General features: G+C 36.0%; 3 protein-coding genes across 6 annotated transcripts; 1 reads left to right on the top strand and 2 right to left on the bottom strand.

Moving 5' to 3' along the window:
* Positions 1-243: 243 nt before the first annotated feature.
* Positions 244-1729, top strand: NFD3 (Ribosomal L18p/L5e family protein). The gene is made up of 2 exons (XM_022285630.2): positions 244-577; positions 839-1729. The coding sequence occupies exons 1-2, from the start codon at positions 385-387 to the stop codon at positions 1486-1488; spliced, it is 843 nt and encodes a 280-aa protein (XP_022141322.1). The 5' UTR covers positions 244-384; the 3' UTR covers positions 1489-1729.
* Positions 1730-2468: 739 nt separating this feature from the next.
* LOC111011489 (potassium transporter 7) lies at positions 2469-10004 on the bottom strand. Of its 3 annotated transcripts, none has more exons than XM_022285268.2 (10): positions 9450-10004; positions 8404-8632; positions 7301-7549; positions 6896-6946; positions 5454-5714; positions 4877-4929; positions 4611-4725; positions 4259-4513; positions 3579-4101; positions 2469-3434 (listed from the first exon to the last, which is right to left on the bottom strand). In XM_022285268.2, the coding sequence occupies exons 1-10, from the start codon at positions 9717-9719 to the stop codon at positions 2897-2899; spliced, it is 2544 nt and encodes an 847-aa protein (XP_022140960.2). In that variant the 5' UTR covers positions 9720-10004; the 3' UTR covers positions 2469-2896. The 3 variants fall into 3 exon arrangements, with proteins under 3 accessions (XP_022140960.2, XP_022140959.2, XP_087974766.1); XM_022285267.2 differs by having other exon boundaries at positions 7295-7549; XM_088118640.1 differs by having other exon boundaries at positions 7295-7549; positions 8404-8624; positions 9450-9635.
* Positions 10005-12890: 2886 nt separating this feature from the next.
* Positions 12891-25997, bottom strand: PAA1 (P-type ATP-ase 1). Of its 2 annotated transcripts, none has more exons than XM_022285407.2 (17): positions 25480-25997; positions 25224-25277; positions 24836-24989; positions 24626-24700; positions 24207-24484; positions 23271-23504; positions 22906-23004; positions 22430-22579; positions 21350-21496; positions 21119-21169; positions 20848-21023; positions 20004-20136; positions 19128-19225; positions 17215-17455; positions 16150-16353; positions 14717-14797; positions 12891-13462 (listed from the first exon to the last, which is right to left on the bottom strand). In XM_022285407.2, exons 1-17 carry the CDS (start codon positions 25903-25905, stop codon positions 13280-13282), a joined length of 2784 nt encoding a protein of 927 aa, XP_022141099.1. In that variant the 5' UTR covers positions 25906-25997; the 3' UTR covers positions 12891-13279. The 2 variants fall into 2 exon arrangements, with proteins under 2 accessions (XP_022141099.1, XP_022141100.1); XM_022285408.2 differs by having other exon boundaries at positions 25224-25292; positions 25480-25617.
* Positions 25998-26006: the final 9 nt, after the last annotated feature.

Raw genomic sequence — 26006 nt, forward strand, 5'->3', positions numbered from 1 at the left:
AATATTTATTTCAGTTTCTATATTATCAACTTTTGTTATTTTTTTTTCTCGAAACATCTCCAAGATGCCTATTTTGATCCCATCATTTTCATTTTTTCTCAAATTTTTATATCATAATTTTGGCACGAAGACTTCCCTGATTAAATATATTGAATATAATATAAATTTATATTAAAGAATTTCTATTAATTATAAAGATCTGTGTTAAAATAGGACGAAATTGGTCATTTTTCTTTTTTTAAACCAATAACTAAAAGAGTAAGAACCCACGCACATCCACTGAGAAAAAGAGACAGAGGACTGTAATTGGCCCGGCAAGGCGATTAGGGTTTTTCTTCAGCACTTCCGATTACCGGAACCACCGTCTGCGGCCGATCGACGACGATGCGCCGACTTCAGCTCTCTCACCTCTCTTCTCTCTTCCGTTCTTCATCTCTCTCACATGGCTCTTCTTCTTCTCCTTTTCGCCCCTCCATTTCCTCATTCACTGGCTCGGATGCTCGCTCTCCCATGGCCTCCCTCCACCCTCATCGATCAGATCTCACTGGATCCGTTCAACTAGACAACCAGGTTTCAGGTGACTCCTTTTCTCTATTTGCTCTCTGAGTCGGGAAATGGCAATTCGATCACGAATGTCCGTTCTTTTAATTTGTATTCTAAATGGGTTCGGGCGTTTCAGCATGGAAAAGTTTGGCCGAGCGATTGAGCGGATTTATTTTGGAATCTGTTGATGTTATCGATTCAATATGCTCAGAAAAAAGTGTTAACGATGTCATTTTCTGGCGGAGTAAATTTATTGAGTATTTTTTCATGGTGATGAATGTTTTGCGGATCGCAGGCTGTCTCGACCTTCCACAAGGTGATTCTATGGATGTTGGACGGCAGATTAAAGTAGGACGCGCTTGGAAAGCCTTGGGAGTTATGGGGCGTTCGAGGGAAAATGTCTCAGTTCCTTATGCTGTTAATTCTAAATGCTATGTACACTACGACAGCCGGATAAATGCTGATACAGGGAGGAACTTCAAGTCCATGAACTTCGTCAGGGGAATTTTAGAGGAAGATGGAAGGGATTTTATGGCCGGTTCTCCATTTCCTAGACCACCCAATATGGAGTCCAATGCTGATATTGTCCATGTAAAGCTGATGCGTAACAATACATTTATCACTGTCACTGACAACAAGGGAAATACAAAGCTTAAGGCCTCAGCTGGCCGTCTGGAAGAACTGAAAGGGGGGCCTAAGCTGTCCCGTTATGCTGCTGAAGCAATTGCAGAGTATGTTGGCCGCGAGTCTAGAAAATTGGGGTTAAAATCAGTTGTAATGAGGGTGAAAGGCTTTACTTACTTTAAGAAGAAAAGGCAAGCGATCATGAGTTGGAGAGATGGTTTTACGGATTCTAGGAGCGATCAAAACCCGATTGTCTACATTGAAGATACGACCAGACGCGCCCACAATGGTTGCCGACTCCCGAAGCAACGTCGCGTCTAGATGTATGATGCTGGATCTTGCTACTGCAGCGACAAAGTGGTGACAAGGTCTTAGCTTTGATGGAAAATTTTCCCTGGTTAGAAATGATGTAGCTAGCTTGCCTTCAAGTTTTTACCCGCTGATTGCAATAATGATGACAATTGGATGTTTTCTACATACTTTTATGTAAAACAAGTGCTATTTAGTTGGTACCGTTTGAACTTCATTTCAATAGATAAATTACAGAGACTTTTTCCCTGCAGTTGTGTACTATCAAGAATTGTAGACGCCCCATTTTTCAATCTCTTTACTTGGAAGTTTACTTTCTTCTTCTCAATTGCATCCCAGAATGTGTTGTGGATTCCACATTTCCCGGATCTTAATTTTGTGCTAGTCAGTTATCTCTCTGCCCCCCTCCTTGGAATTCTTGTTTTACCTTTTGCATAAAAAGGTTATGGTTTCTGATTGACCCGAGTGACCAACCATATGAAAAGGCAAGGGAAGGGGGCTGGTTTAGCTACAGGAAAGAGAGAGCTATTACAGTGGTTAGACCAATATTTGTGTGTGCTGAAATTTTCATGTAGATTTGCAGGCTTTTTGATCATCGATGGTGGATTTGTACTCTGGACCCTCAGCATGGAGATTCAGAATTGTTTTCATACAGAGAATTAGTGCTTCTCGATTCTTAACAAACGCATCCGCGATGTAATTTGTTACTGTCTTGCAGCACGCCCCTTCCCTCTCCTTCACGTTTTTAAGGTACGGTACTAAAGATTAGAGAACTTAGCATTTGCAGATGTGAAACTGGAATAATAGCGCCTTGTTTCTGTATATTATCATAGAAATTGAAAATGTTCTTATCCAGTCAGGTAGTATTCATGTTGACAGTAATGAACCCTCAAGTAGACCCATTTTTGGTGGGCAAGTCTTGAAATCGAGGCGCAGAAGTCTGCAGGAGTGTGATCTGAAGCCAGTATTAAACCACAGATAAAACAACTATCTACAACACTAAATCATTATGCATTTGAAGGTTTGATGGGGCGGGCAACCAAACTAAGTCAAAGAAAGTCAAAGAGTTCGTTTTAAGTCGTAACAGATCTACAGTGGGAATACACCAATAGAATTCACGTAATTTCAAACATCTCAGGCGTTAATCATCATGCAAGAACACGAACGAAGGTGACTAAATCAGTGACCAACGCAATTCGAAACCCTTGAAAAACCTTCCGAATGACCAAGGGTGTGACAAGGCTTCCTCTGAATCCAATTGGCCACAGAAAATCAAATGGATGTTGCAGCACACTGGAGGATGCCAAAAGACCATTTCGTTTTATTGGTTTTCTTGAGCTCCTTTCACTCGTGCCGCACACATATCGGTGATCTTCATATCTCATTTATTCTACAGTAAATTAGCGACAAAATTGAGCTTCTAGACCATATATGTCATCCCAACCTGCATCAGGTGGGTGTGGGGAACGCTCAAGTTGGCAATACCCCTCCTGCTGTTCTTTCTTAAAAATGCATAGAAGTAGTTGATCGCTAGCTTCTTGATGAACCAAGAATCCTTTCTTGCTCTAATATCTCCATGACCAAGAAGGTACACTACTCCTGATTCTTTAGCCTTTCGTATAAAAGAAAGCTCCCTCTCAAGTGATTGCTCTGCATCTGGGATTGAGGGGTCTAGAGATTCCACGGGCTGCACCTCTTCTGATGTGTTTATGTCTTCAGACATGGGTCTCATCGGAGCGCTGAGTTCGGCAAGGAGAGGAATGCCAAGTGAGTAGACACTTCCATTGGGAGCTATGAGAAGTCGCGAGCTATGGATCCCATCGGAATCAGTATCATCATCTCCATCACTCTCTAGCGACCTTTCTTGTGCTTCTCGACGGATGAATTTCTCAAGGCTTTCAATTAAGAGCTGCTCAAATGTCTGATGATTTTCTTTTCGGACATCCTTGTAACCGTACCTGTTTCAGAGATGAGCCCACAAAATGAGAACAGCTGCTTGAATGACCTTGTATTTTCAATGGTAGAGATCCCTTTTCATGGAAAGGATGCATTGTAGCCATGAAACATATAACATTTACTTGAAAATATTAGGAGTTTCATACCTGGCAATGCAACGAAAGATGTGATAGCTCTTTGGACAGACTCGGCGGAAAAGAAATCTCTCACTCTGAGGCACCACGGGAACTGGTACGTACTTGATACAGACAAATATGATCATAGAATGAACTGCAGGAAGAGTAGTCAGAAAATGGCCAAATATTGCAGGTATTCCTTTCACCAGTTCATTATAGAGCAACCCGATGCCAGGAGCTCTGATCGTCCCAAGATTGCACCCAAGTTCCCGCATTAAATCCATTGACATCTTTTGCTTGACTTCAGTTTCATACCTGAGCTTGCTTCCATAGTTCCAGATATACATAATGAAGAACATAATCACCGCAAAGACCAATATGATCCAACTTCCATCACCCACACCCCATAACACAGATGAGAAAAATATCAGTTCTATCCCAAGAAAGATCATCGCAAAACCCATCACGATGATAATATTTATCTGCCATATAAGGAGCATAACAATGGTTACCAACACAGTTGTCATCATCATCACTCCCAGCTCAGCGATACCTGCTCGAAAGATTAGTAGCATAAAGATTAGGTGGATTTCATTTACTATTTGGATAAGGAATCACCAAAAGTTTCCTTGTACTTCAAAAATATTGCATACAGTTCAGATAGGGTAAAGCAATTGAAGATGCGGATAATGAGAAAGTGAAAACATTACCATATGCGTTTCCCATCTCATACATGCTAGATATGGAGCAGACAACAACCAGGCAAACTGCCAATAAAAACCAATTCAACACGGGGATATAGATCTGCCCCATGAATTTCCTAGATGTATGAATGATCTTAAGACGAGGAAAACAACCAAGGGCTGTTGATTGTTTTATACATGAAAATGTAGCCGTGGTCATTGCCCGACTGGCAATTAATGCAGCAACGTTAGCAATGATAAAAACTGGCCAGAAGGCACTTTCTGTAGACAGAAAGCAAGAGAATTGCATAAGCAAAGTCACACATTGGAACTTAGGAAAATGTGAAATCATCGAGCTTTGCCAATCAATTAGCCTTACTTGGAATAGAATTAAAAAAAACATGCTCGGCTCCATTGTGGTTTGATATAAGGTAGGCAGCTTGACCCAAATAACCCAAGAAAAGACAAGGCAAGACGAGAAACACAAAAGTAAGCTGCAAACATTTGCTAAACAACATTAGACAAACAAGAATCAGAATATGCTGAAAGGTTGCAAAAACAACATCTTGACAAGTGCAAAGCATCATCTGGAAAGGATGTGCATGAAGTACCTAATTCAACAAATCTTAAATTACATCAACATACCTGTATTGATCGCACAGAGAAATAGCAAAGATCTGCAAACATTGCCTCAGAACCTGGTAATTTATCGTCAGAAACAAAAAGAGAGAGTTACAAAATCTCCATGCTGACCAAAGTCGCACAAAATTCAATTATTTAAACCAACATGTAATCACTAGTTAGATTCTAAAGAGTAATTAAGAAATAATTTCTTTCAGTGGATAAAAGGATCTTCCTTCGCTACATAAATAGCACTAATTTAATCAGTACTAGTAGGTACTGAATCACAATATGCTCCATGACTTTAAGAAACATCAGGAGGCAATTGATATAACAAATCAAAAAGCACAAAACACTGAGGCTGAAGAAAAAGGGCAATTGATTAAATCTGTTCTCCCTGATTGATATTCCCTCTCAAATTATTTTCACAGTTACTCACCCAAGTAATTATTACTAATTGGAATTGGTTCTCTTTGGGGGTAAATATCCTTTGGGGAGAGAGGGATTTTGTAATTTTGATTGTACCTTTTCACTATATTAATGAAATTATCACTTCTTTCAACAACAACAAAAAAGAAAAATTCAATAGATGTGTGTTTACCTGTAGCGCATAAAATACACCCTCCAAGACAATACCATGCATTGGTCGAGTTCCTCTTGAAGAAATAATAAATATGAACAGGATTGAATGCCTTCAAGACACTCCTATCATATACGACAAGATTATAAATCCCAAGGCCCGCAAGTGTACAAAACCATATGAATAATGCAGGACCAACAGCGAGCCCCACTTTGCTAGTGCCATACTTCTGAACACTGAACAAAATTATAAGAAAGGCAACTGAGATCATCACAGCCTCATCTGCAGAAACAACAAATAATAAAACAAAAAGTTATTCAGACTCAATATATATAGCAATAAGAAATTATGTAGAGAAAGATGTGCATCATCATTTAAATATCCTTTCTTTTGAATATTTTGACACAGCACTAAAGATAATGTAGACTATAGATATGCATAATTTGACAGTATTCTAGCCTATATATATGAAATTCATTAGAAAAAATATTAATAAACCTAAAAATTAGCTAGTATACTTGTTACTGATGCAATACTGAAACACGGGATATATAAAAACGGGTATGTTAAATGTACAGAAAAGCAATGGTATAAATAAAGAAATCTTCTGTTTGTACAGATGCATGTAAATACGACATCATAATTTAATCAGCTTGAAAGTAAACTTCATGCATAACTCTCTACAAGTGAAAGCTGATATATTATACCCATAAATTTTATTAGCCAGTATATGTGTTATTTTTCAATTTGAGCTATGGGATTTTCAGAAATTTAATTGCTTTCTCTTGTTATTATGTCCATGTCTTTGAAAAATTCATATGGATTCCAAATTATAGAAAGATCTCACACTCGATACACTTATCAAACTGCTGGATTTGTACGCATATTACGTTGACAAAGACACGTTATCCCCAAACCAAAGAATCCATACGTCATGAGCTTCAAGTATACTCTACAAGTCTAATTGGAGCAGATCATAAGAAGTGATGCACCCGATAACAAAATATACCTATTCAATTTAAATATATTCAATTGAGAAAAAGAAGAAAAAAGAGAAACTTTTTATACTAAATACCTACAGAAAATGACTAGCATACAAACGTGTTTTCTCCTCACGCCCAAGGTAACTCACAAATTGAATGAGAAAAAAAAAAATCTAATCTTCAACTGCATATCCACACACAAAACGTAACCCGAGGTTTCACTGTTGCATTATCATAGAACTCCTGACACTAGAAAAGGGAAATAGTATGAAATACAATAAACAAAAAACTGTAGTAAAAAAGTAGCTGAACATCTCTCATGAAATAGTTTAAAGAATGAACGAAGCTCAAAAAGAAACTCCCCGAGACTCATAAAACTAAATCTATCATCATCTTGTGGTTTGTTTAAATGAATTGCCATATAATATAAACTATATACGGTGTAAGATATTTAGGACAGTCAAACAGGTTGACAACTACCTTGGTTGATTGCATCCACTGCAATCTTTAGTCCACCGACAGCTGACATTACTGCAAGAGGAAAACATAATCAAAGGTTGTCATTACCCAGAATTAAAATAATAAATACACTCCTCAAATCTCTCACTCCATAATTGGCTTAGAAGTTGTTCAAATAAAAGAGCAAAAGGTATAAGGTAAACTAAACAAGTAAACGTTAAAATATTTCCTTTAGGGAATAAAAGTGTGATTTCCGTTGCCAGCATACAAAAACAAAAAAGACGAAGGAAATCAGCTAATAGTAAAGGGAGGATAAAAGTTTGTCTTCATCATCATAAGAAACTGACAAAAATAGCTTTTTTTGACCCAATGCTGGCAACATTAGAATTTAACCCGCAGAAAAAAGGAGAGATAGCATACAAAAACCTGACATTGCTGGTGTAACAACTCCATCAGCTATTACCATAGAAGTTCCAGCAAGAACAAGCATCAAAAGAAGCTTCTTTAAAGTCAGGGAAGCCTCAAGTTTTTCCTTTATTTTTAGTGATCTTTCCAATTCAGCTGATGGCACCTTCAATCTAAAACTTGATATTCGGGTATCCGAAGGAAGTTGATTTGGGAGAAGACTGACCTTGGCATGCCTACAGATCAAAGAGTACAAAGCAAAAGTACCACCTGCAAAAGTTGACAACTAAATAATGAAAAATCACACTTTACACTTCATCACGTACTTACATGCATGGAAAGATTGAATCATTCATGCGATGACTTGATAAATGGCTATCTGGAATAAATGTAGATTCAAAATATTCACTACATTCCAATGGAACTAACAAATTTTCTTGTCCAATGGAAAGAAAATTTGGAGTTATGCATATTGCCTCGGTATACTCCTATTACGGCAACCCCCTAATTACTGGACCAACCTTCGATGTTTGTATGCATGCTATTCAGAGCAGAGGGCATTGAGATAAGAACGATAACATTAGGCCAAAAGAACATGTAACTGAAGGAGGATAAGAGTCTTGACTAGGAGATTGGAGAGCTTATAAAAAGGTACTCAACTAGCCATCAGCAAAAGCACAAGACAATCACAAAACTCCTAGGACTTAAGTGCATAAATCTATACTATACCTTATAAAGATTCCACCTCTACGTAGTACGTACAGTTTGGCTTGGAAATGGCAAAAAGAGGGAGAGAGTGCAGGATATTTGTATCTTAAAATGTCATACCAGAAAAATTAATGCCAGCATTCTTTTGCTAAGAGAGTCACCCTCATTATGAGAAATGAAAATACAAAAAGGCCAAACAAAAAAGCCGGCTAAAACCAATCAAAGAAGTTCCTAGAAAAAGACACGTGAATGTTAGAGGATCCTTGAAGCAAAAAAGAATGATAGTGGCATTTTCAACCAGCAAACAACTGGCAGCTCCTTCAAGATAAGAGCTGACAAAATGATTGCATCAATAAACATAAATATGAGCATGCACAAGGAGTAATCTTTCGTATATGACATTTTAGAAAACATACCTTCACCATCATCATTTGCCAAAAGAACAACAAGAACATACTTGACTAATGAAATCAAGATTAAGGTGTAGATGACTAGTGATAAAGCCCCAATAACATCTTCATCTCCATTAATAGGAACTTTGTTGAACATGACGCTGAAGGTATATAGAGGACTCGTCCCAACATCACCAAATACAACCCCAAGGGTCTGAAAAGCAAGGGCAATTTTCTTTCCCACGCTGAAGTCCTGAAAATAAGTTCAGTAAATTAAAGATATTCTACTTATCTTATAATGGCCCATGTAAAATAAATCAGATAACTCCTTTTTACCGTGTCCCTTAGAAGTAGAAGTTAAAAGAAAATAAAATGACAGCTGCAAGATTCCCAAAACAAAAAACATAACCAGAGAAGCAAGGAAGGTAACATCCCCAAATTTAAAGAAAACCCTTACTTCCATCCTTCAGATATTTCCAAAAATGGAAAAAAAAAGTAGCTAGATTATTACATTGCGGTAGATCTATTTGGAAGAAAAGCATTATTTCATACAAAAAGAGAAGAGTGAAATTAAAATAAAGGAATGCCCAAGTCACCAGAGCCCAAAAAAGAGCATGCAAAAATTTGTGCATCAAAATACTTCCATTACCCATTAATTTATGTTATAGAACCACCATTCCCCTCCAACCAAATATCAGATTCAAGAAAAAGTTACATATCTTGGACCGAAATTTTATAAGAGACTCCCAGACCACTCATGATATAGCTGCAACAAAGAACGTAAGTACACCCCGTATCTCCATTTTTAGTCAACACATAATAGACGTTGCCATTTGATCATCAAGCTATTAAGTAGTTTGACCAATTCTTGTGAAAAAGGTAGCTCATAATCTGCAGACACCCAATAATGCTACTAAATATTCGGCTAACTTTATATTTCACTCCAATCCAGTTACTATGAAACGAAGATCGCGATGTAAACTAAATTAGAACTTGGTTTCCAGCTCAACATCGGTAGACAAACAAAATAGAAGCGAAAAAATGCAGCTAAAATTGAAAACTCATAGCACCTCGTATTCATTTCTATGCGCCGCAGGGACCTCAAGGGCTTCGACATCGAAGGAATCGATACGTGGTCCAGTCCGAATCAATTTCTGCTCGACATTATCTTCCTCCTCAGATTCCAAATCCAGGCGATGCCGCGCTGCATTCTCGTCCTCGTCGTCCTCCTCATCGATCTCCGATTGGTCATCGTCCTGGAATACCCATCGGGACTCCAAGGAGTCCATCGAGCCAAGCCCACCATTGGTTTCACCCCGCTCTAATTCGCCCTCCGCCATAACCCCAGCAAATCCTTGAATCTTCGAGATTGGAGGCGAGGGAAGAAGAGTGAAAGCAAACTGAAAGGGATAAGATTGAAGGAATCGAGGGGTTGAAAGAACAAGAAGAAAATCGAGTGGTTTGCTGTGGATTGGGCAGAAGGATTCGATTCCGATTTGCCAAACTTGGAATTGGAATTGGAATTCAGTGAATGAAACGTGAAATGGTTGTTTTTTCAGGTGAAACGAAGTACGTTGGAGAACACACACTGCGCGCGACTATGGAATCTCAAGAACAAAAGAAGATCAATTCATCTCTTCATAATATTATATATTATATATATTTCTAATATTAAAAAACTATTTACTTAATTTTTAATTTAAATACTATTTCTTTTGTTTATTAGTTTAAAAAGGTATATTATGTTGAAAATTGGTTTATTTTCATTTTAATCCTGTATTTTTTAAAAGTTTTCATTTTAATTTTTTTTATCGCATATCTTTCGATCATAATTTTTGCAAGACACTTCATTTAATCAATTTCTTAGCACCCTCATGATGTTGGGACAGTGGCAAGAGGCTTGACACCCAAGATCCAGATTCGAACCCTCATGTGTCTAAAAGTGAAAAAAAAAATCAATTTCTTAAAAGGGAGCCATAAAATTGTATTTAACAAATTTTGTTAGGTATAAAATTTAATTTTATAAATAGGGACTAAATTGGCCGCTTTTTAAAAGTACATGAAGAAAAATAGACAAATGTCAAAAGTACAGGACCAAATTGACGTTTTGAAAGTATGGACTAAAATAGTATTTGAACCTTATTTGATCAACAAACTTTCAAAATCGTGTTTATTTGATCCACATATCTTTAAAATTGTGTCTATTTGGTGCTTGTTATTGTTTCTAATAAGTTTATATCCTTCAATTTTGTATCTAATATGGTCGGGATTCAAACTTGCAACATTTTGATTAGAAATAGGTGCTTTAACAAGTTGAGTTATATTCAAACTAATGTCTAATATGTCTATATTATTAATTAGTTTATTTAAATTTGGGTCATCAACTATATTTAAACATGATTGAAATCACCGCCTGTCGTATAATTCTTAGATAATATGTATGTTTTTACAATATTAAACTAACAAAGTTAACGAGAAAGATGTACTATATACAAAGTAGAAAAAATATAAAGATGTATTAAAAAATTTAAAAGTATAGGACTACATATAAAATAGAGACTTTAAACTATAAATTAAACTTTGAACGTTTTAGGGACCAAATTTATTGGAGAAAAAAAAAAGGCATAGAGAGTGGTTTCATGCTGTCTGGTGTCTAATTCCCAGTCAGCTTTTTTTAATTCCTTTATTTATATATGATTTATCAACTTCATATTAATAATTCTGAAAAATATGATACGGAATATTTTTTTCCCCTTTTATGTACCCAAAAACTTAATTTTGCTTAGATTCCTCAATTAAAAAAAAAAAAAAACAAGTCCTCCTGTATTGAGTTTAATAGTAATAAAATAATTAAAAAAAGTAATGCTTTTAGATATCCACGAGGTTCATAAAAAAGATGGAGAATAAATAACTACATTATGAACACGCTTAACATTATACAAACTATAGTTTCAAAAATTCAGTCATACCTCAACTAGTTAAGACATATATATTTTCGACTATAATGTTGAAAATTTGAATCATCACATTTTCGACTATAATGTTGAAAATTTGAATCATCACCTTGACACGTTGAACTAAAAAAAATTAAAAAATTCAATTTGAACATTACTGATGAGATATTTATTACCGTCTAAAGCTTGATGGTTCGATTTTCACCCTCATTATATTATATATATTTAGGCAATTTTGGTTCAAAATGTGAAAGATATAAATATAGGACTTTATTTTTAATATAGGAATTAGCTCAATAAGGTGTAACACCTATCTCTTTTTTTCGAACATTAATGAGAATTGTAATTATCTACCTAATTTCTTATTAGTCGTAATACAATTTGTCGTTTATAAATAAATAAAAATTATTAGATTTGACATCTAGATTATGTCTTGTCATTAAAAATGACTTTATCTCAATCATTACATTGATGATTATTGAATTTAACTTAGATGATTATTGTTGCTGACTTAATATTTTTTACGTAACAGATTAAAATTAGTGGTTGATATATTTTATCTATCATTTAATTTTGTTGCATAAATTTGGTTGTCTTTCTCACTCTTCTCTCATTATCTCATATATCCATTTCTATCTTTCGGACTAATTTTTGTTATTTGGTTACTTTTATTATGAGTTTTGAACTTTCAACTTTTTTTTTAATTATAGGTATTCTACTTTTAAAAATGTAGTTGTTGTAATTTTAAAAATTGATATTTTAGTCTCTTAGTTTTCATTTTTATCTAATTTCTTTCAATTATAATTTTAACACGACACTTCGCTCATTAAAATTCTTGAAGTGTAGTAATAAATTTGTATTAAAAAATTTCTATTGTACATAAAATTTTACAAAATAGAGACCGTATTAGTCACATTTTAAAAGTATAGGAACCAAATTAGAAATTTTGAAAGTACAAACACTAATATTGAACCAAACTTAAAAACACAAAACAAAAATGAACGTTTTAACAAATCGATGAAAATAGTATTTAAACCCATTTTCTAAGCCCGCTCTTCAAGTATTTTTTTTTCTTTCTAATTTGTGCCATTTATATTTTGAACTTGTGTAAGCAATTATTATAACTTCATTAATTAACTAAAATGATTCTACAAACTTTTTGAGGTTCCCATGTTTTTTTCTCCTCAAAGTACCAATTTAAGTCCCAATCATCCAAACTGTTCATGGCTCATAATAAATTCATGAAACAACTATGCATTTAATGACATTTATATTTTTTACAAAACATATTCTGTACTGAGGAAAAAAAAAAAGAAACATATTCGGTACTATCCAATCATACCTTTTCTATATGATTTCGGCAACATCTAATTTCTGTAGAGGTCAAACAAACCTTAAAATTAAATGAATAATAAATAGTAACTTGACATTCTTGAGTTTTTTTTTTTTCCTTTTTTATAGCAAGGGAAAAATATAGATCTCACATATCAAGATCAAGACACAAAAGGAACAAAAAAAGACCTGAAAAAAAAACATTATTAAAGTAAACAAACATCATAAGAAACATTATGCACATAAGAACTTGAGCCAATATCTCTGTGTCAACCAAAATTCACAAAACGCATTCCTCGTCCTATGTCAATTAAAAAAAAAATTTATTATTTTACACAAGAACCCCTAAGTTGAAAAGTTTCTAATATATCTAAAAAATAGAGGTGGTCAACTTTATTTAATCAAAATGGAAGGCCACCATTTTGATGCATATCATCACTTTATGTTTTGCATTTGCTAAAACAATGATTAACAAAATGGTGATGAGATGAAGACCTTCAGTTTCATCTGATTAATGTTTGATCAAACAAAGAAGACCTCTCTCCATTGCTGAAGAAAATAAGGTGATCCCAATGGTGCCTCTCTCCTTGGTTTGATATAATTTTGGTTTCTATTTACCTTTCCTTTTGCTGGTCTTCTAGAGATTTTTTTCTGTTCTGAGAAAACCTTAATCTCAAAAGAAGTGAGTTCGCCATAACTCCTATAGAACTCAGACCCATTAGGGCACCCGCAATGGATGGAGTGAGTATAGTCCCTGTTATAGGAAGCAAGACGCCTGCAGCAATTGGAATTCCAACCTGAATGGAGATGCAAGAGGAGCGAGATTAGGCATTCATAAAAAGAGAGCAGAATAGAAAATGCTTCCATGTGGTGGTGTATCAAAAATTTATTTGTAACTATAGTTTAGCCATGATTATCTGTGATTGGAAGGCTACCCTCCGTTAGTTCTTTTGGGAAGCGGTCTCCTAATCCCCTGCCCTTTTCCTTATTACATTTTTTGTTTCTTATGAAATGGATCTTTGGTTGAATTCATGAAACTGAAGGAAAAAAATCCCCCATATTTCTAAACTATAGAAGCTGAAAGTCCAGAAGAAAATGTGGTTTTCTTCTTGGTTGACCATAGTAAGGAGGATTAACACTGTACTTTATTAAAAAAAAAACCTGTCAGTTCATCTGTTTTTCTAGATCAACAAAGAATGAGGGATTCGAAACTTTGACCCTAAGAAGATAAGTAGTGTCTTTACCAATTAAGCTATACTTGTGTTGGTAAAATCTTGAACCCTAATTGGCGTATTTTGTGTGAGTATTTCAGGAGTTGAATCATATGGTGTGGTTTTGCCTGTTTGCTTTGAAGTCGTGGGTGGGCCTTTTGGCAAAGCTTTTGATATGATTCAGGGAGCAAGTTGGCGGGCTATGATGAAGGACATCGTGTTGGCCTGAAGCCTCCTTTTCAAAATAAGTGCCATTTTCTATGGCAAGTGGTTTCTTCACTATGGTGTGGATTTTATGGTTAAAAAGAAACAACTTTTTCAGGTGTTGACAGCACGCGGGAAGAGCTTTAAGGTCTAGGACATTTCAACGCTGCTCTATCTGCTCAAATCATTTTTTTTTCTTTTGTAATTATTCTTTGTTTTTTATTACCAAAAATGACGGATTGTTATTTTAATTTTGTTGTCCCAGGTTGATTAGGCCGTGTTTTAGTGTGCCCACTTTCCATCATTTGTCTTAACAAAAGTTAGGATTCTTTAATAAAAAAATAAAATTGAACAGAAAAGTAGTATATATTCTCCCTAAGATTCTTCTGGGAAAAAATAAAGGCTGTGGGCTCAAGGAAGAAACAGAGTCAGATGAAATGAAATTCAATGAAAAAGTAAAAGAGAACAGAGCTTCTACCTGATAGATTTTAATATCTCTATCTTAAAAACCTAAAACAATGAAAATCTAAAGGGAAGTTCTAATGTTTGGTTGCAGGCAGTATTTGTAGTCAGAATGAAATTTTTCTAAGACAAATTAAAAAATGCGCAGCAGCTGGGTGATGGTTAAAAACTTACAATGTTGTACCCAAAAGCCCACCAAAGGTTTTGCTTCACGGTCTTCATGGTCAACTTGCTAAGCTCCAAAGCATCAAGCAACTGCGAGGAAGTTCAGGAAATTACAAAAAAAGATTATTTGAAGATAACAATTAACTAGAAAACTAGCCACGTAGATCATGTTTGATTAATCACAATTTGTTTTTTTAGAGAGAAATAATTTCATTGATGATATGAAATTACAAAAGTGCCCCTAAAAAGGATTAGGGAAAGCTTTTCCATCTGAACCTGAGAGAGGAAACGCTATAGTTGTTAAAAAGGGGAGGACATTTACACCAAGAAATAGCCAAAAAGATAATTGATTCTATAAACCGATCTCAAGGAGAGATCTTTTCCATTAAAAACGCGCTGACTCCTCTCTTTAAAAGTTATCCAAAAGAAAGGTCAGATGAAATTCATCCAAAGAACAGACTGACATTGCCTCTATCTTTTGATCACTCAATATAAAAAGAGTTTCCCTATGCTGCTTTGCTCAGGGGCATTGGTAACAAAAAGAAAAATATAACTTACTAGGTTTCCTGCCCTTGGTTTCGCATAGCTAAGTTTAAGAGCATTGTGGTTAAAAACTCTAAATACGATTGGGTAATTGGACAGCCGTCATATTCGAGGACAGAATGTGATTGAAGATAGACCTCAAATTTGTGTTCTCCTCATTTCTATGTGGTGTTGACTGTTGAATTCCAGAAGTCTTCCACCAAGGAGTGTCGGACGCAATACTTTCGGGGGCAGCACTAAAGTGAATTGCATTACTCGAACTGATTAGAGCAGTAGAACTGACTTCAGATATGACTCTGATCGAAGATTCTAGGTGGAACGAAATGAGAGCCCTTAGTTGAAGGCTTGAAGCACTTGATGGTTAACAACTGAGTAACAGATATAAAACTCTTTGGTCTAAGAACCCTTGTTGAAACCTTGGTATAGACATCTTTTTATTTTAAGGGGTTCAAAATTGAAATTAACATATTCCAAGGACTTGTCTCTTATATAGCTCCTAGTTGGATTTCTGTTATTGATTGCTGACTAGGGAGCCTCTTTAGCAATCTCCTCTAGCCTTGAGTGTGACAACTCGATTGTTTTTTTTTTTTTTGAGATAATTGTTTGTTTCCTATCAAGAAAAAGACATAACTTCTCTAATTTGTTAATTAAAATAAAAATTCCTGCAAAAAGAATAAGATTGCAACCTTTCAACTCCGCATGGTACAACTTACATTGACTAAGGAGAAAAACAAGATATGTCTGCCAACAAAATATAGGCTAAGAAATAAATACGAGCAGCAGGCCTTTAAACAAGTACAAAGGTATTTCGATTCTATGATGAACAAGATTTTTCCGGCTACATGTACCTAGAAATATAGATACTGGCAAATTGGCAATAAATAACACTGTTCAAGTACCTGAGAGAGTCTGTTGCCCATTAACACAATAGGAGACACCTCACTAGCAGCTCCAACACCCCCACCCATTGCAATTCCAATATCTGCAGTAGCCAAAGCAGCAGCATCGTTGATTCCATCACCAACCATGGCTACAATGTTGCGATTCTCCTGAAGTTCACTAATAAACTTCTTCTTTTCATGGGGTTTAACTCCAGATTGCACCTACGATTGAAAGATTTTAGTTTGAAACTGGATAAAATCTGTCTCGTACAACATTTAACATTGTTATTCTATATTGTAATCTAGAAGAATATAAGAGGGAAAACGAATGCTGCTGTCATTTTTGTATCAAGTTATAAGATTGTCCAAAAATTCATCAAAAAATCATCCACATCTGCCCAACAAAATACACAAAATCCAACCACAGAAACACTCAACCACAGCCATAAAATCACACTAGACAGTAACCTTTACACCTTCAACTTCTATGAGCTCGTTCTGGAAAAGATTTATAGGAGATTATCTCTATAGAGAAAGGTTTCTTGGCTAAAGGAGCTCAGCTTACCTCACCTGATCATACTTATCTAGCCTCTAGAAGCAAATATATAATTGCGATCTAAAGAATAAAAAGTTTCTGTTATTGTTTCTTCAAATTATCTTTCCTCGCAACCATGTCTCCCTGTCATAGTTCTCCTTTTATTTCTTCACTTTCACTCAATTCTAATGCATCATATATCAAATACGCAAGGGTGCAAGGATGTCCATCTAGACCTGCTTTTCAGGTCCCATAATTATGATGAGCCCAAGAATACTGCAGGAACAGAGAACATCAAAATTCAAAATAACTGTACGAGGAAAATGGAAATTTCTACCAAAGCCCCACGAGTATATTGTCCTAATTCAACTCCTCACTCTATCTTTATGCGCAAGCATATTAACTAATGTTAGAGAAAAGAAGAAATCTCGCACAATGGACCTTTAAAAATTAATTAATTAACAACCATGTCAATAGCATCATGGTGAATGGTCAATGCCATGATAAAATGTAGTGGACATACGGGTAATATAAATGAAACTTCGTACCTTCTCTTTTGGAATTCCAACAAGAGATGCAACGTACTCAGCATTACTCCTTTTGTCCCCAGACAACATATAAGTGTTAATTCCTTGCCTAGATAAAGTGTCAACAACATGACTAGCATCTTCCCTGATGCCATCCTCATAATAAATAAGACCAGCAAGAATATTGTCTATTCCAACATAAACTACCGATTGAGCCTTGAGATCATCCATCTCTCGGAAATTATTGACAACAACTCCATGCCTGAGGATAAAGTTAGTTCAATGTGATTACCTCTAGAAGAAACTCTTATGCAAGATAACTTATTTACAAATAAAACCTCATGGATAGAGAGATGGGCAAAGACATCATTTGAATTGTGGTTTGAAACAAGAAATAATTTTCATTTATACGGTAAAATGGTACACGTACATCATGCTTAAAAAAAAGGCATGTATCCCCTCATATGAGTTAACAAAAACAATTACAAAGGGGATCCCATTATAAAGAGAATCTGGAAGGGCGCCAACAAGAACAAAAATACTCAGAAAATCAAAGATTTCTTCCCGGCTCCTATTTTTCCCACTAAGAAATCTTCGGTTCCTCTCCCTCCATACTCACCATCACAGCTTTCAACTACATTGATTTTTGTTTCTTTCAATGATATGTTTCTTATCCCGGGAGGAGGAAAAAAAAAAAGACATTAACTCAAAGCGTATTTTCTTTTCTTTTGAATCATCTATCGCTGCATAGGAGTTGAGAGCTGCTATGTACTTTCAGTCACTAAAATCCAGCAACTTGCAAAGGTCTAAAAAAGATCAAACCAGCTATTTTGACTACAAGAACATCAAAGATTAGTCGGATTGATCTTCCCCAGCTTTCCTACAAAGAATACGCCAATGTGGCCTGGAAGCAATGTTAGGACACCTATGTTTTATTTTTCCACCATATAGATTCCCCCACTACAAATGGTTCAAGTAAAAAATTTCACTTTCCTTGGGTCCCTAACTGTCCCCAATTGCATTAGAAATTATCTCACTCTGTGCTATGCGATTGAAACAATAGAGACTTGCATGGAGCCTTTAGCGGAGGCGGGTGTCTAAATATATAGGTGAGCAAACCTCCGACTCCCAGTTATCCAGAAAAAAAAAGGGGATTTTGGTCTAATTTCTACTCATCCCTCCCTTTTTATATTTTTTGGAACAATTATCACTCATCTAAAAAAGAGTAAAATTTAGTTTAAATAATTTCTCACAAAGTGGATCCCAATTCCCACCCCTAACCTTAATTTTTTTTGGATAAGAAACCTAACTTTCATTATGAAAAGAAGAGATACAAAAAACAAAGAGATGGGATATCCCCACAAGCCAAGGGTATATCTCATCCTTAATGAATGTGTCAATTCCAAATAGATTCTTGATATAGCATAGTTCCCATCATAGGTTGCGGAATTAGGATTTATTTTAATAAATATTTCAATAAATGAGGTGGGAAAGACATGGTGCCATTCTATCAGTATGCAGAATAGGGTGTTTAAGAGAGAGAGGAAGAGAGAAGAGGTAAGGTTCATAGGCAGATTTGAAATTTGTTTGTCAGAGAAGCAAAAAATATAGCTAATATTTTGTCAATTCAAAATTCCTAATTCTTGTTTCTATCCATCAGAGTGATGATTTTGGCCACGGAGGAATAGTGCCTTGAAGAATATTGGATAAGTTGGGGGCCAAAATTGAAGCTATTCAGTATAAATGAAAAATAACAAAATAAAAATATCAAAATTTTTACGTCAGTCTCAGAAGAGAAAATTCAAGGCATGACAAAAAGTGGGGGTAAGATCACTTGTCACCCTCCAATAACTGTTGGTAAAAAGATTTGTAAATACAGTTGGAGGTGGGATAGGAACAGACGAACAGGTTGAAAGGGGACAAGAAGTAACTACCTCTGAATCCAGTCCAATGTTCCAACAGATATTATCTTGTTTTCTACAGCTGCAACAGCGCCAGAACCAGGTTCTTCCATAAACGTTCCTTCAACCACCTGTAAATGTTTAAATCTTCAAATTTAATAATTAAAACTGTAGCTCAAAATCCAATGGAATTGCTACTATTTCTCTAGAATTTTTTCTTTTTAGGTGGGGTGGGGAGGAAGCCGTATATCACTGATCAAAACCATAGCAGTATGGGATTTAAGCTTTCAGAGAAGCCATACACTTCGGAAGTTGCCGTAGTCTATATTGGTGCATGCATGTGTCTGAAAAAAGTAGAAGTTTCATATAACAAAAGGCCATCCACTAAAATTTTTTCACAATAATTACATGTTTCATCAATTAATGAATTTCCTTCACTAAACTGCTCTCTAGCCTGGAACATTTACATTTTTACGGGATTAGAAACAACTATTTCGTTGACAATTACAATCAGCCTTTTATTTCTTTTATGTACATTCATCGCCAGTCCACTTCAAAATACCGGTGACAATAGGGATAAAATGCGTGGTATTGCAAAGAAGAAATTTCTTCTTGGGTGGCAAAGGTCATGTCAGTCTTCACTGATATGGGACATTCCCATGGAGCATTTACAACTTCTGCGCACATTCCGAAATGTCCTCTTCCCAAATTACCTACTGGTACTGGCTAGTTCTCAATATAATTGCAATCAAAGAAATATCCTTATTAATTAATTACCACAGTTAAAAACATTTTCCATGTAATAAAAGCTTTCATTTCTTGAAAAAAAATTCAGAAAATAAGCTGCCTATCTGATTTGTTTAAAATTGTTTTTTATAATTTAATATATCTGACTATATTATAAACTACCTTCAAATTCTGACCATTAACAGCTCGAGCAGCTTCCACAATTGCCTTGCCAACTGGGTGAACTGTGTTAGATTCCACTGCAGCAGCAAACTTGAGAATCTCATTTTCTGAATGAATGCCGTGTGAGTTTATCCTGTGTCCAAATGAGCAGTTTACTTAATCTTAGTTGTGACTGTGAGATCTGTAATCAAAGAAAAGTACCTCATTGGTACAAACAGTACATCCAATTTCAATGGATAAAATCCATAACATTTATCAAATATCTTCAATTCAATACAAGCCCAAGTCCTCATATTCTTACTTCAAATTGCCAACGCAAAAGGCCAATTGCTTGAATGTGAGTTGACAAGCATGGGTAACTTATAACTCCGGGTTGAAACTTTTTTTATTAGGATAACCTGAGGTTTCCTGTGGTACCAATTAAACAGGTCTGAAACGTTCTTTTCTAGATTAGAAAAATGTGCTCATAACAACTCATACAAAGGTAAGATGTAGCAGATGGCAAATCCTAAAAAAGAAAACGAAGAAAAAGTAAAAGTGACTGTTATGTGTATCCCTTTGGCAAGACTGAATGTTCCATATGTACATTTCTTCACAAGGTACTTCCAAGATCTTCAAGAACCAAGCAAGGGGGGTTTCGTCATGATCAGTTAGAAATGATTAAACATCTAAGAATAGCATGATTTGGCCAGATTACATCCGTAATCAAATATTTTAGTATGCTAGCATTAATATGGAAAAAAGAATAAAGAAAGAGAACATCCCTAGATATAAGGAGCAGTTTGAACTTTCCTTTGGTAGGGATAATTGAACAGAGTAAATTGAAAAGGAAACCGCACTCAACTGCGAATCTACATTTGTCTCATATCTTGGAGTTGCCAACACCTTTGTCACAATGGGTTTCCCAACCGTCAAGGTCCCGGTTTTATCAAAGACAACAGTATCCACCATTGCGAACTTCTCTAAGATATTTCCCCCACGCAAAAGTAATCCTTTAGTCGCACCTAATGAAGTTCCAACCTGGTAGACTCGTAAACAAAGGGCAAAATCATAAATAATTCAAAGCGAACTATTTCCCTTACACAGAAACGAAGCAACTTTTAGAGATAGTTTACCAGCATTGCAGTTGGTGTAGCTAAGCCAAGTGCACATGGACAAGCAATAACCTGCATTAAGAATATAGGCCAGACATATATTGATCTGTTAAACATGCCAATTAATAAGTTTACAGGGAAAAAAGACAAAATTTCTAGCATCACAGAATCTAAAACGTGTGTTACTTTCCATAGTTCTAAATTTGCACTTAAGTTTAACCAAGGTTTTAGCAAAAATTTCTAGCATCATACCAGAACACTGCAAGAAAGCTGCAGAGCCAATGAAACTGAACTTCCATGATAAAAAGCTGCAGGCAGAATTCGTGAGCCAAATTGACTCCAAAATAAAAATGTTGCTGCAGAGAGTGCCATTACTCCATAAGTGAAGTGCCCAGACACCTGGTGTAGTATAAATAGCCAACAGAAAAGATCAATTGAATGCATAAATAAACCATAAGAAGCAATTAAATATATTTGGAACTTCTCTTATAGGAAGAAAGATTCAAAAGTGGAGTGATAAGAAATCCACCAAAAGACTATATATATCCATAGGTATATTAACTGGGGGGAACACATAAAGAGCATAGAATAAGTGAATGACTTCAAAAGATAAGACCCTTTTTTTCTTAACCATAGACGTACAAACAACTGACATGCACATTTATTAACCCTATAAAACAACCCCCAACCCTACAAGGTTGTATCGTTATTGTAACCTAATAACATCTCAGAGAAAAAGAAAAAAAGAAAAAGAAAAGCATTTGTATTTAGAGGTTGCTCATTTGACTACTGAATTGACTTGACTGTTGTGGTTGAAAGGAAGATATCGACAGATAAAGAAAAAAAAAAAACAATAAGAACGCAATAATCATAATTTAAAAAAAATCAGATATTGAAGAGGAGCTCAAAATCAATAAGAGTGTTGTACTCATACAGCGTGAGCTCAAAAACCAAAAAAAATTACTCTATGGCTTCCTTGGCCGTTGTTTCATAAATATATCTTAAAACCAATCTAGCACCAAAACAAAAAAACAAAGGAATAAGTAATACTGCAGCTTGAGAATCCTGTGACAGGGTGATGGCACTCTCTCTCACTCTCACTCCTTCTCTCTCCCCTACCCTCCACAGCAATGCCTTCAGTAAACATCTCTCCGCTCCTTTCTAGCTTCGTCTCCCTCCACTCCCCTCTCCTCCCATGGCTTACATCAGACGAAATCAGAGGAAAAGATGAATTCAAAGAGAGACCCCAATTTGGAGAACCTTGTCAGCCAACTTCAAGCGATTGGAATGCAGAATGTAAAAGGAAAAAGAAAATATAAATTCAGAGAGAACCTTGTCAGCTAACTGTTGAACAGGAGCTTCCCGGCCTTGAGCCTCTTCTACCAAACGAACAATATCTCCCATAGCAGTCTCACCGCCTGGTCGACGCACCTCAACTGTAAGAGTTCCATTAAGATTTATAGTGCCTGCTGCAACTTGGCTCTAGCACAGGGGAGGAAAAAAAAAACTGTCTATGATAACATGAAACTAGCATACTCGTAGATTCCGGAAGTGCTATGCTTTAGAAAACAAAAAACACAAATGATACGTCATAATGGTCAAATGCAATTTACTTATGATGCACCAAAGATACGCCCCTTAACTTTCAATCCAGTAGTCGCAATAGAGACCATGTTGTTTTGTTTTATATATGATTACGTGCAAGAAGGTAGACTCATTGCTTGCTGATAAACATGCAAAGTCATCATCAAAATGAGATGATGATGCATTGACCATAATTTTATTACACATAAGAAAAAAAATTGTACCCCAGGTAACTTGGTAACAGGTAATGGCTCCCCAGTGAAACTAGACTCATCCACAATGCTTCTACCAGATTTCACAACTCCATCAGCAGGAACACGGTCCTAAAATCAAGAAAAAATTGTGTGAAGTGGTCAGTGAAATTGTTAAATGTTTAACTATAGCTCCAAATAGTTTTTACCTTAAATTTGCTCAACAGCTAAACAAGGAAAATTATTCAAATGAAGACACTGGATTTTTTTTTTTTTTTTTTGATATCCGTGAGTAGACACTGGATATTATGAGCTAAAAAAAGGACATATTTATTGAAAGTAATTGGCAATAATAAAGATATCACTTAAGAATTTGGGGAAATATTCATTTTACTAACCCCAGGAAGTACAATAATTTCATCTCCAATTGAAAGACTGGAACAAGGAATTTCAACTGTTGAACCCAATTCTTGCGTATCACCATCAACAACTAGACGAGCTTTTGAAGGTAAAATACTAAGAAGTCCTGTCATATCACTCGCAGCTCTAATTTTAGCTCTCTGTTCAAGGTTCCTTCCTAACAATACAAAGGCTATTAACATAACTGGTTCCTCAAAGAAAGTCTTCCAACCCTGTACAAAAAATAAATATTATACGTCAGGCACTTTATATTGAGGATTGAAGAAAATCCATTAGTTGATACTCTGGTAAGAGAAGTGGGTGGCAATAAATTCAGATTGAAAAAACAGTTCATAATAAAATCACTGTAATGAAGTCGTCCTCCAGTCTGATGGATTTATTTATCATCATATTTTAACAACAGTATGTAATGATCCTAAACATAAATTTTCCATAATAAATCTCAGAATAATTAAGCTTTCAGTATTCCAACAACTAAATGACACTGTAAACTCATTCAAGTACAAGAGTTAGATAATGAAATTTTATTCCAACAATTAAATCCAAATACTCATATGCTCTCATAATGGGAAAGGGTATATTACATTCATGTTTATGTTATTTCCTCTCTGGACCAAATTCAAGGAACGCGTAACTAAATTCCTCCCTAAATTGGTGTTTAACAATTATTTCAGTCTAAACTTTCCAAAGGATTGCACAAAACCCCCCTACTCAAAGCACTTGAAGCTTAGTCTTTGAATATGTGGCCACAAAAAGATTTGAGTTTTAAAAAAAAGGTAACCGACTGATAATTGAAAATGGACAGAACTTGAACTGCCGCAAAAAATATATTGAATCCATGACTGTAGCTTAAGAAAACGAAGAAAAGAAGAAAAAATATGCAGAACAACTTCATTTATAGACTCGTCACTTACAAGTTTCGGAATTAAGGCAGCCAATGAGCTGACGGTAAAGGATGATAAAGCTCCGAGACCAACTAAAGTGTTCATATTTGGAGCTCCTTTAACAAGACTTTTCATACCATCAAGAATAAGTTGACGACCAGGCCCAAGTAATGTAAATAAGCACAATGATAGATGGAATTGAGTGGTATGAAATGCATGGATCCATGAGGCCTTAGCACCAAAGAAATGAGAAATGTGGCCAAGGAGACACACGGCACACAAAGCCCAGGAGAAAACGAGATTGCGACCTGACAAAGTGTAAGAAAAGAGCAGCATTAGTTATTATAATATAAATCAAGAATAGCAGCTTGCCATTTTTCATTAGTAAGCATAATATCCAACAAAAAGTAAAAACATAACAGTAAAATAATAAGTTTTTGCATAAGAACCACTCTCTTTTAAACGATTGTGCTTTTCTTCCATCTTCCTTTCAAAAACCATGAAGATGTTGTCTCTTCCTGACTCTGCACATATAAGAGTCGTTGTATTATCAAGCTATAGCTAACTTGTAGAGATTCCCAGGAATGCAAATATCTAATATATCAAATCCACTTGCATTCGGGATGATAACATGTCCATTAGGAAAGATGAGCTTTCACCTCGAAGACTAGATGCAAAACCGCATTGAGTTAGATGGTTAGCAAGCGTCTGTCCCAACTGCTTCTCCCAGTGAGGTGAATCTTTCACCTCAGGTACGGGCCATATGACTGCAGTCTCTGTTGTGAGGTTCACACTAGCAGATGACACTTGTGGCTGCTCATGATTTTACAAAAACAAGAGCATTGGTTCACTTATCAAGGACAATCATGTAATTCCTTGCCGTAATTTTAATTTGGCGATGATTTGCACCAACTGGGAAGGGTTTATGCAACTTATTGGCTTTTGCTAGGCTGGTCTAGTACATTTCATTCATTCAATTAAATCCTGCTTCTTACAAAGCAAAACTAAACAATTGAACTCGGAGCAAAAAGAATAAGTAATTATGACCTGATTTTCGAGTATTCTCTTCACACTTGCTGCACATCCCCCGCAAGTCATTCCCTACGATTTTTTTTTCTATGAGAAAAAAAATAAATTACAATAATATTGAACAAGAGGTTGAAGAAACAGAAGGATTCGAAAGAAAAAACGCATCCAAATCATCAAAGAGTTCTGTAGAGATAAGAAACGAACGACAGCACAGGTACGAAGATAAGGAAAAAAAAAAAAAGCAAGAATCAAGAAAGCGATACGAAATCCGTACTCCAACATCGAGTACAATCACGTTGGGCAATGATGAAGAAACCTCCTCAGCACTACCGGAACCAAACTTATTCGCATCTCCACCGCCTGGTCCACCATCTCCACCGCGACCTCCGCCGCCATTCTTCCCTCCAAGACCACCGTTCCCGCCGCCAGAAGCAAAAGACACAGAGGAGCTCGAAACGCACTGCAAACGACGCCGCAGCGAAGGCAGCACCACCTGTAGAGTCCGGAGCGAAGTAGAACAGGAGCCAGAACATACAGTTCCGTGGAGGCCGAGGTAACTGGAAATGCAGCTGAAACGGCGAGCTCGATCACCGCCGTGAATACATTTTCTCCGAACAATTTCAGAGAGTTTCCGATTCAAGGCTCTGGAAACGCAGCAGGTGGCTACGTTGCCCGTCGCGCCGAAGAAGACGGAGTCCATCGGAGGAATTCGTACGAACTCTGGCTCCACTCTGCAGACGCGCTGTGAACAAACAAAGAACACGTTCAGCTCAGCAGATAGCTATACCAAAATTTTGAAAA

Source organism: Momordica charantia (assembly GCF_013281855.1).
Source record: "Momordica charantia cultivar OHB3-1 chromosome 10 unlocalized genomic scaffold, Mcharantia_2.0 BLBB01000010.1, whole genome shotgun sequence".
Taxonomy (NCBI): Eukaryota; Viridiplantae; Streptophyta; class Magnoliopsida; order Cucurbitales; family Cucurbitaceae; genus Momordica; species Momordica charantia.